We start from the raw sequence: 11,257 nt of genomic DNA, 5'->3' as shown, positions 1-11,257 counted from the left end.
AGAAAGAAAGAAGAAAGAAAGAAAGAAAGAAAGAAAGAAAGAAAGAAAGAAAGAAAGAAAGAAAGAAAGAGAAAGAAAGAAGCTCTGTCTAGACTTTCAGTATATTTTGTAGACTTTACCATTTGAGTTCAACCTTTGCAGTTAGAGTGACCAGATACCCATTACAAATGATCATCTCTATGAAAACGTCTGCTTGGCATATTCAAGAAACTTTTTGGCAGAATGTCATTTGTCTCCTTTTTCTGGACCTGGGAACAGCACTGGGAAGTGTTCAGGCCTTTTCCCAAATATAATCCCTGAGCGTTTGGAAGCTGAGAATCCTCCCTGCCCACGGCCTCCTGGGACTCTGGATGGCCGGCCTGTGTGCCAGAGACACTGAGCAACTCCATGCTGGAAATGTGGGAAAGATGGTCTCTGTCCTGGAGGTCTAAGGGTCTGCTGGGGGAGACAGAACAGACCCATGTGAAAGAGTCAGGCACACAAATACAACAAAAATAAACCAGAGGCAAAACTGTGCAGTGGTGAGAATCCAAGTGAAACTTTGGACTCAAGGTCCTACGTTAAATCGAAGGGAAATAGGAAGAAATGGAATGGAAGGTGCCGGGTGAACCAAGAGAAAAGCCTCCCTAGAGAAGCTACGTTTCATTCATTCATTCATATGTTCACTCCTTCGCCGACTCTTGTTTAAACTTACTGAGGGCAGATCCTGACAGGTCACCGACACCGCTGCTTACCCGTGAGCATAGCAGATCCAGCATCTTCCTTCATGAGGACCACAGCACTAAATGTGCGCTAGGGTCAGGGTGATGTGGGGACACCACAGAGCACACAGTGTGTGGACACACTCCAGGTGGGAAGTCAAGGAAGTTCTGCTCAAGAAAACGATGTTTTTATCAGACTCCTGAAGGCAGCCTCACCCTTTCCTTTAGGGGACCAGGGCGCGAGTACAAGGGAGGCCCCAGCATGTTGGCCTTCCCACCTTCTCTTCCCATCCTGGCTTGTGTGCCAGAGTGTGGATACCTCAGGCCTCATGTTCAAACCCTGTCCACACATCACCCCCGCCCCCACTGCCCTCTGGCCTGGCTTTAGGCCTAGGGGTTACAATCTACCCTCTGAAGGACTGATCCAAATCAACAGCCCTTGCAGACCAGCAGTGGGCTTGGTGCTATTTGGACAGGGAATTTGGGAGGCCTGGGTTTACAAGGGATAAATTATCTAGAAGTGAGTGTGCAGCCTGTGGACAGGCACGTCCCCTTCACCCCATAGACTTCTTACTCTATGGGGAGGGCATAGCTGGACGACAGCCAGTGTGGAGCCTTCTGAAGCCTGGGGTCCAGGGCAGGATCCTGATGGCATGGTCTCAGGGCAGTGCTGCCTAAAAGGATGAGTAGGGTTAGATGAGTAAAATGACAGGCCGTGTGTGGCGGCTCATCTGTAATCCCAATGCTATGGAAGCGGAAGTGGGAGGATCACTCGAGGCCAGGAGTTCAAGATCAGCCTGGGTAATATAGTGATACTCTATCTCTACAAAATAAATAAATAAATAAATAAATAAATTTTAAAAATTTAGAAAAAATGAATCTGGGCTGATGGGGAAGCCTTCCTGCAGAAGGAACAACCAGTTCAAGATTCCTGAGATGTTAAAAAGCCTAGTTTACCTCCCTAAAAGGAGGGATGTGGGGGAGAAGTGAGGTGGTTGGAGAATGGACAGGGGCCTGGTGGGCCAAAGTAAAGACTTGGCTTTACAGAGGACACAAGTAAGACATGGTGGACCAGGGAAAGGTCATTTTGAATGATGCAAGAACATTCCTTCCAAACTGAGCGTGTGTGACACCAATAAGGTATTTGATGTGAGGAGAGGGAGCAAACTGTTCTGTTTGGCTAAGCCTAAGAGTACTGGGAAAAGCAAAAGGAAGGAAAAAAAGATATTTTGGGAGGGTCAGTTGTGGAGGAGTTGTGGGCATGGTCCAGGGGGTTATGATGTCAGGATTAGCCCAGCACCTTCTGGGAGAGGTGCTTAAAGAATTGGGCTGGGGGCCAGATTCTCTCTCATTCTGTGCTTGCTGTTGAAATAAGCAAAATAATCTGCTACTGTTAGCACCTTTCTACTCTAGTAGCACTCTCTGTGCCTAAACCATAGAACCTTATATTTATATAATTTTTTTTTTGGTTTTTCTATGTGATTGCAGTGTCCTGAAATTCTTTCTGGATTGACAACACATCCCATTTTCCATCTAGTAAATGTGACCACCTTTTATGCTTTGGTCAACATTTTGACATTTGTCACTGAATCTTCATTTCCTTTTTTGTCATTTATTATTTTATAATTAGTGGTGACCCTCTCACCACTTAATGCTTATAAAGTTATGAATACATCAGACCATAATAAGAATTGTCCATGAGGCTTGTAAGCAGATGTTGGGGGTGTGTGTGTGTGTGTGTGTGTGTGTGTGTGTGTGTGTTTATGATAACTAGTGCTTACATAATCTCAACAACGAGGGCCCTGGGGACTCATACTCAGCAATGGAACAGTTGGTTTAAATTAGGTTTCCATGTGAAATATGGTATCGCTATTTTTTTCCTCGCGTTGTGGGAAAGTATATGGAAAATGATTTGACTGATAGGAAATAAATCTGGATGAGTGATCAGGATTGTGACACAAACCAAGTGGTGGTCTCCACCTGCCCTGTGAAGCAGACCTCTCCAGGGAGAGGTGAGTTAACCCTTTCCAGCCGCTGGACTAGTAAGTCAATGCATGGTATCAGAACAGCCTGAAAGAATGATGACTTTCCAGAGACCCTGATTTGCCATCAATTTCAACCAGAAAGGAACTAAAGCCATGGAGACAGTATGGCCAGAGGCCTCAACAACTAATGAGTTGGGTGGCTTTGAGAAACTGTTTTTTTAATTTTCAGTATCTCATTTTTATTTGTGAGACGTGTTTGAATTTTCAACTCAAAGAGTCCGTAGGGTTATGATGCTAAGTGTTTGCTGATGGTTTCCCTTTGTAGGATAGGGCTCATCAAAACCCAGTCAGACTAAAGGAAGAATTAGATGGAATCACCAGTGACTCAGTCTCTGTTAGCAAAATAATGTCTTGCTCTAGTGAGCCGGGGTTTCACAAAGGTGACTTGTAACCAAGGAACCAAGTGAGAGGACAGGCATGGAGACTGTGAGCAAGGGGTTACTTGTAGCTGCGGGAGAGGGGTCAGCACTAGGAATCCCAAACAGTTCCTGGGATGATGTGGACCAGGGTTTGTCCCAAGGGTCTGATTCCAGACCTGTTCTCCTGATGCCACCCGAGGGCCCAGTGAAGTCCAGAACAGATGGAGGGCAGAGGCACATGCTGGGAGCCCACTAGGCTCAGGACTGGGCTTGGGGGTGGCAGGTAGCCCAGCACATTTTACTTCAGTCTGTTTCAGAAGGGAAGAGGAAGATTATTAATGACTCCAGTGCCTCTGGCTCATACCAGAGAATAGACCTGTTTTATCACTAAAACTCCCTTTTGGTCTGATTTTCCTGTTTGTTTCTATGTAGGGATAGGAAAGAGGTGTGAGCAACCATTCATTTTGTTTTTTCATCTCTTTGATCTTATTTTGGACTCTTCTCAATATTTTCTCCTTTTATTCCTGCTCTGCCTTCACATGTGCAGCTCTAAACTGAGTGCTTAGGAGGACCTACCCAGAGCCAAGTCGGAAAAAACTCACCTTTCGGCCGGGCACGGTGGCTCACACCCGCCATCCCAGCACTTTGGGAGACTGATGTGGGTGGATCACTTGAGGTCAGGAGTTTGAGACCAGCCTGGCCAACATGGTGAAACCCATCTCTACTAAAAATATAAAAATTAGCCAAGCGTGGTGGCGGGCCCTGTAATCCCAGTTACTCGAGGTTGCAGTGAGCCAAGATCATACCATTGCACTCCAGCCTGGGCGACAGAGCAACACTCTGTCTAAAAAAAAAAAAAAAAAAAAAGGAAAGAAAGAAAGAAAGAAACTGTCAACTTTCATCAGATGAAAGACCACTGAGCTGGGAGTTCTACTTTTGATATCAACAAGAATTGTGACCTTGAAAAGTCACTTCTACCACGAGCCGTGGATTCTCGATCTGGAAAAACGGGGTTGCACTGCCCTCTGTGGTTGCTGCCAGCACTCAATGCCATTAATTCTTATCATTTTATCCACTTATACACAGTATGCTATTGACCTTGAGCTCTTATTTCCTGCAGTTGTCATGGGTCACCATAAACTCTCTGTTCTGGCATCTCTCACTTAGGCCAGAGAAAAGTGTCACTGCTCAGGCGTCAGCACTGATGCTGAACCAAGCGGAGCTAGTAGGGCCATGTGAGGTCAAGACCAAGACTTTGGTTCTGTTAACAACCAAGTTTATCAACCCACATGCTAGTCAGGATAGAGAAGGTAACTTAGGTGGACACCAGCATCCAAGCACAAAAGAAAAGGTGGCAGCAAAAAAATCTTAGATCAGAAGCAGATGATTTAGAGGCTGCATATCGTAAGGGGAGGGTGTAGACATGGATTATTTTAAAATATTATCCTCCAGTCTGTGTAGCAGGAAAAACAAATCGCATTAGAATAACTTTAAGCCCAGAACTGGAGAACATTAGAGTTTGTGTAAACACATCAGGCACTTGTGAGTGGTTGATAGTGCAACCTCTGGAGCAGACACCCTAAGTTCAAACCTAGGCTTTGCTACCGTCAACGTGGTTGAAGACCTTACACACATCCCTGAGGACAATAACAGTCCCTGACTCTTAGAATTGTTGTGAGAGACTAAGTGAGGTAATATAGGTAAAGTGCTTAGAATGGTTCCTGGCACATAATAAGTGCTCTATAAACATTTGTTCATATCATTTTGTCATTTGAGGAACATAATAGATAAGGCATTTGTAAAAGATTGTTTAAAAATGTTTTTATTTTTCATTTGATATTATGTATTTTAATACTTAGTAAATGTCTTTAATTAATGGGTTAAGTACATTTCATTTTAATGTCCATCAGTCAAATATCTTTCAATCAAAATTATCCTTAGGCCTTATTTTCTTATAGTCTCAAGACATTTTTTCGATCAAAGGATTTTATGAATTGCCTTTTTCAGCCTTCTTGTTTTAAAGAAAATAAAGAGAGAGTTATAAGAGATTAAGGACCTATAGGTCTTTCATTTCCTAATACCAAATTGATATTTTTAGAAAAACAAAGAATACTTTTGGGAAAAAAATGCCAGACTTCTAGGATATAATTCCCGTGAATGTCTCTGTGTGTTTTCTAGGTGAGCTCCTGGGTGACGTGGCTGATCCTCACGGCAGGCTCCATGGAGGAGAAGCGAGAAGTCTTTTCATATTTGGTGCATGTGGCCAAATGCTGCTGGAACATGGGCAACTACAACGCTGTCATGGAGTTCTTGGCTGGCCTCAGGTATAGTCAGTGGGGAATACGGTTATCTTGGCACAGTTGCTTCTCATCACCTAAATGGCTCTGAGTTAATTGTCCATGGAGTCACCTTTACCCAAGCCAGGTAATTGGAAATAATTATCTTGGGAAATGTATTATCTTCTTTCAGCACCACAGGCCCTGTCCCTCAAAGTTGCTGCAGAATTCAGCCCCTGTGGGCCAGTCACAATCCTACTTCACTGGGTCTGCTGTGATTCTGTGTTCTTGGCCAAGCCAAGTGAAATTACTTGGTTGCATAACCCATCAACCCCACCATTGACTATTCCCCTTCCTGTCCTATAAACCCCACTGTTATCTGTCTCTTTTCAGGCCTGCCTTATGTAGTGTTCCAGGGCTGTATGCTATAGACCACCAACTGCCGTTAGTAATTACAGTGGCTAGCATTGACAATAGGCCTCCAATAATGCTAGCTCTCATTATTATCACTTTATGTCAAGTATGGGCTATGCACATTCCCTATATTGTATCTTTTAATTCTCAAAACAGGTTTATCAGGTAGATACTATTATTATTTCCACATTATACAAAAGAGGAAGCTAAGGTTAAGAGAAATTAATTCATTCACCCAAGGTCACCTGGCATTGCTGGGAATGCAGGCAACCTTGATTTCGGAGCCTATGATCTTGACCACTATGATATCCTGCTCTTATGCCTTTTCCATCAAACTAATAACAAAATCACCACTCTGTTCATCAAGTCACCTGCTTTATCCCCTTTTAGCCTCAGTTACCTGGCATAAAGTAACTATTCTTACTCCTATGGGAGGCAGCATGGTATGTGAGGAAGAAGAGCATGAGTTCTTAAGTCAGAATCACAGGGAATCAAATCCTGGTTCCCCCAAGGAATAGCTGTGTGATCTGGGCAAGCTACTTGACTTCATTGAGCCTCAGTTATTTTGTCTGCAAAATGGGGATAATACTAAAAAGCACCTACATCTTTAGGTAGAATTCAGTGAAATAATATAAACTATTTGACACATGTGCCTGGCGTATGGTAAGGCCTCATAAAGAGAAGCTATTGTTATTATTATTGTTATTGCTTCCTGAGATTCACCATCCTCATGAGGGTTCTCACTACAAATGAATTTTACTTCATAACATTACTGAGATTTTTCTTTGATTCTCCAGGTCCCTATGTAGGGTTTCTGGGTTGGGGGAGGAGATGACAGCTCCCAGAGTTCTAATTTTTTTTTTTTTTTTTTTTGTCCTTTTCAACTTTCTTAATAAGAGTAAACCCAAATGATCATGTCCTTGACATTTAAAATAGTCATACAAATGCATAAGGCATGGCTCAAAAGAAGGAAAAAGTGGAAAAAAAAAAAAAAGCCTTGGAGAATAGAAGGCTGTATCCGGATGATTTTGATTCTCTTTGTGATCAATTTTCTATAAAGAAAACATGTAGGCTGGGCACGGTGGCTCACGCCTGTAATCCCAGCACTTTGGGAGGCGAAGGTGGGTAGATCACCTGAGGTCAGGAGTTCAAGACCAACCTGGCCAACATGGTAAAACACCATCTCCACTAAAAATACAAAAATTAGCTGGGTGTGGTAGCAGGTGCCTATAATCCCAGCTACTCAGGAGGCTGAAGCAGGAGAATCACTTGAACCCAGGAGGCGGAGGTTGCAGTGAGCCAAGATCGTGCCATTGCACTCCAGTCTGGGCAGTAAGAGGGAAACTCCATCTCAGAAAACAAAAAAGAAAAAAAGAAAATGTGTATTACGTTTCTTTTAAGAAAATAATTATCATATTTTGATAAAGTTATTTTATTTTAATGATGCTTATCATTCTGTGACTGGCAAGTTGGTGCTGGCTGTTGGCCAGGGACCTCGCTTCCTGACCCCACAACATGACTGTCATTACAGCACAGTGACTGGCTCCTTCCAAAGTGAGCAATCCAAGAGAGGGAGGCAGAGGCTGAGATGCCTTTTATATGCGAGCCTCAGGAATCACACACAGTCACTTCTGCCGTATTGTACTGATCACGTAGGACCAGCATGGATTCCTTGTAGGTGGTGACTGAACAAAGCCACAAAATCAGGAGGTGTGGACCATGGGAGGCCATCTTGGAGGCCGGCTGCCACATACCATGTGCTAGATTCTCTTATTACAAGAATGGCCTCAGAATGACCTATGGAGGCCTAGAGTGAATGGGACTGTAAGATTCAGCTGAGTTTAAATCCAGAATCCAAGAAGACCATAAAGTCTGGTGATTTCCCTAAATGAGGAATAATCTCAAACCAGGACAGACCTCAACACTGATCCCAATGCATTTTGGCTCATACCCCAGATCCACTGCCACCTAGTTTCATGCTCTTGTGTTTGGCTTAAAACTAAACTGATCTTTGCAGATAAATAGGTGAAAGTACCAGGTGTAATAGGTCTTTTGTTGACAGCTATTCTGTACACAGGAGATAAGTGGCCAGATACTGTTACGTTGCAATGATTATGGAGGCAGAGCTTATGTGTGCATTTTTAGGCTTGAAAGTGTTTAGGTTCCAAGCAATTAACTATTATCAACATAATAGAGATTTTTTAATTTAATTTAATTTTATTTTATTTTTTGAGACAGTTTCGCTCTTGTTGCCCAGGCTGGAGTGCAATGGCATGATCTCAGCTCACTGCAACCTCTGCCTCCTGGGTTCAAGCAATTCTCCTGCCTCAGCCTCCCAAGTAGCTGGGATTACAGGCATGCACCACCACGCCCGGCTAATTTTGTAATTTTTTTTTTTTTTTTTTTTTTTTAGTAGAGATGGGGTTTCTCCCTATTGGTCAGGCTGCTCTTGAACTCCCAACCTCAGGTGATCCGCCCACCTCCACCACCCAAAGTGCTGGGATTACAGGTGTGAGCCACCGCGCCTGGCCGATTTTTTTTATTTTTTAAGCAATTAAATGGGAAGAGAAAGCATACTTGTTGTTAAGTGACTTTGGTTTTTTATAGACATTGTACATTTTGCCTGCTCTAAATTCTTAGCTCTTTTAAGCCACTAGTAAGAAGTACAAAGATTTACAATTAAGAATATTTACTTAGTTATTGTGTCAGTTTAAAATAACCCAAATGAACAACATAGGAAAATAGTTAAAGGAAATAATACGCTGCATCCAGATAATGGAATATTAAACAGCCATCAAAAATGATGTTTGTAAAAAAACATTTTTTTTTTTGAAACGGAGTCTCACTCTGTTGCCCAGGCTGGAGTGCAATGGTGCAATCTTGTCTCACTGCTACCTCCACCTCCCAGGTTTGAGCAATTCTTCTGCTTCACCCTCCCAAGTAGCTGGGATTACAGGCACCCGCCACCACACCCTGCTAATTTTTTTGTATTTTTACTAGAGACAGAATTTCAGCATGTTGGCCAGACTGATCTTGAACTTCTGACCTCAAGTGATCCACACGCCTCAGCCTCCCAAAGTGCTAGGATTACAGGCATGAGGTAAACAAACAAATTTTTAAGAGAGAAGATCTTACTGTATCACCCAGGCTGGAGTGCAGGGGCAGGATCATAGCTCACTGTATCCTCTTACCCTGGGCTTAAGCAATCCTCCCAGTTTGGCTTCCAAGTAGCTAGGTCTACAAGGAATGTACAAGCACAATAGCTATTTTTTTAAATTTTTTAAGAAATGGAGTCTTTCTGCGTTTCCTAGGCTGGTCTGGAGCTCCTGGCTTCAAGTGATCTCCCCTGCCTCAGCCTCCCAAAGTGCTGAGATTATAGGCGTGAGCCACTGCACCTGGCCTGAAAAGTTTTTATATCATTGGAAAGCAGGTGACACATAATACATGAAACTATCTGGGAACAAAGCTCTCTATCCCTAATAACCTCAGCAATATTTATATACCCATATAGATAAGAAGAAGATAAATACTGGAAGGAATATCTGTGTATGGTAGAATTGTAAGTGGGTTTGCTATATTTTTGATATTTTCTAGATTTTCTACAATGAGTATCTAGAATCTTTATAATCATAAAGATGAATAGAAGTTTTTAAAATAGTGTCAATTCTCAATTCAACAATGAAGAACTGATCTTTGCTACAGTTTGCCCTTTGCCCCCAAGTGAACCATAACTACTCCGTTACTCACACAATAAGAAACCAGTGAGAACCAGGTCTCATTCATTCACTTCATTTGTTTTTACCTCCACTTCATTCCCCAAAAAAGAATTCTCACTGTCTTATAAGAAACCAGTTATAGGACAAGCTGGATTTAGTAGGATGAAATCATAATATGCTTTTACTTTTCTGATCTGATTGCCTTTCAAAGTTTCCAACCAGCTCTCCCTCCCCCAACCCTGGATTATGCTACATTGAGAGATCCTGTAGCTTTTCCAGTCACTTTCCCAGTTAACACACAATCTCATTCTCCTGTGCTCTTGAACATGAACGAGTCTTGCAAACTTAAGGCTGTTAAAAAAAAAAAAAAAAGTTGTTTAAGACAGGGATCCCCAGCCTTTTTAGCACCAGAGACCAGTTTCATGGAAGACAATTTTTCCACAGACTGGGGATGTGGGGGTGGGGGAAAATGGTTTTTGGATGAAACTGTTCCCCCTCAGATCATCAGGCATTAGATTCTCATGAGGAGCATGCAACCTAGATCCCTTCCATGCACAGTTCACAGTAGGGTTTACGCTCCTATGAGAATCTAATGCCGCTGCTGGTCTGACAGCAGGCAGAGGTCAAGCTGTAATGCTTGCTCACCCGTGCTCATCTCCTGCTGTGCAGCCCATTTCCTAACAGGCCATGAACCAGTACTGGTCTGTGGCCCAGGGGCTGGGGACCCCTGGTCTAAGAGCATCTACCATGTGATACTATTTACATAAAGTTTAAAAATACACAAACAATTCTGTAACTTGCTTGGTGATATATGCATATGTTGAAAAAGTACGAAGAATTTTAAGGAAAGGAGAACCCCAAAGGCCCAGTGGTGGTCCTGTCTGGTGAGGGAAGAATAGCGTATGTGCTCTTGGAGGAATGCACTAGGGCCTCAACCACATTGTTGATGTTTGATTTTTTAAACGGAGAGATTGGTACATGGGTGTTTGTCATGTTGTACTTCTTTCTGTCTTTGGATGTCTTATATATTACACAGTGATTTTGTAATCCAGTTAATCTAAATCAAAATTTTAATATCTCTTTCAATATATATCTTCTTCCTTTCTCTGTGTTTCACAACACAACCAGTCTCAGAGGCTTGTAGTAGTGGGGAAGATATAATTTGTCTTTTTTTCTTACTTTTCCCTGCAACTGGATGTCTGCAGAAAAAAAGTGGACAGGAGAGGGGAGGGGAAAGGATGGGGATAGAGGGAGAACAGAGTCTTACTTGATGGGGCAGTTGTGCTGGCCTTGGTGCCCTCACAGAGGCCAATGGAGGGTGCTTTTAGGTTTTCTTACTAGTTACTCTCTCTAATTTTTTCCACCTCCCCACTGCACCATTACCTAGCAAAATGCAGTGTACCCTCTGGTCAACCTCTTATTCCTCACCGCCCCACCCCAGGTCCTGTCCTCACAGGCCCTTTCTGCTAGGGTCTCGTCTTTTGGCAGGCAGACCCTTGAAGACAGCTCAAGCCCCACCTCTTTGCACAGTATCCCCTCCTGACTCACAGGAAATAGCACATTGCCCTCCCAACTCTGCAAGCACAGGACATATCTACTGGAAGCTTTTCTCTCCCTTTGCCATCAGGCAGCTCCAGCTAGCCTCAAATATTTAGGCAAGAGTCATGCACCAGTTCTTGTGATCCACAGACTGCCCAGGACACAGGTCAGTGTCCCCATGGAATTCACTTGGGGTGACCTTGTCCT

The 11,257-nt window shown here is 43.1% G+C and overlaps 1 protein-coding gene across 3 annotated transcripts in view; it reads left to right on the top strand.

Annotated features, from left to right (window-relative positions):
• Window positions 1-11,257, top strand: part of PLCE1 (phospholipase C epsilon 1) — a 348,163-nt gene that overhangs the window by 245,143 nt on the left and 91,763 nt on the right. For all 3 annotated transcript variants that reach the window (XM_023226273.1, XM_031936174.1, XM_023226275.1), the window contains one exon: window positions 5,284-5,429. In XM_023226273.1, coding sequence (XP_023082041.1) covers window positions 5,284-5,429 — 146 coding nt within the window. The remainder of the gene's footprint in view (window positions 1-5,283; window positions 5,430-11,257) is intronic.

The sequence above is a fragment of the Piliocolobus tephrosceles genome, chromosome 9, assembly GCF_002776525.5.
Source record: "Piliocolobus tephrosceles isolate RC106 chromosome 9, ASM277652v3, whole genome shotgun sequence".
NCBI classification, from domain to species: domain Eukaryota; kingdom Metazoa; phylum Chordata; class Mammalia; order Primates; family Cercopithecidae; genus Piliocolobus; species Piliocolobus tephrosceles.
The sequence above is the reverse complement of the archived record's forward strand: the minus strand, read 5'-3'. Positions and strand labels throughout refer to the sequence as shown.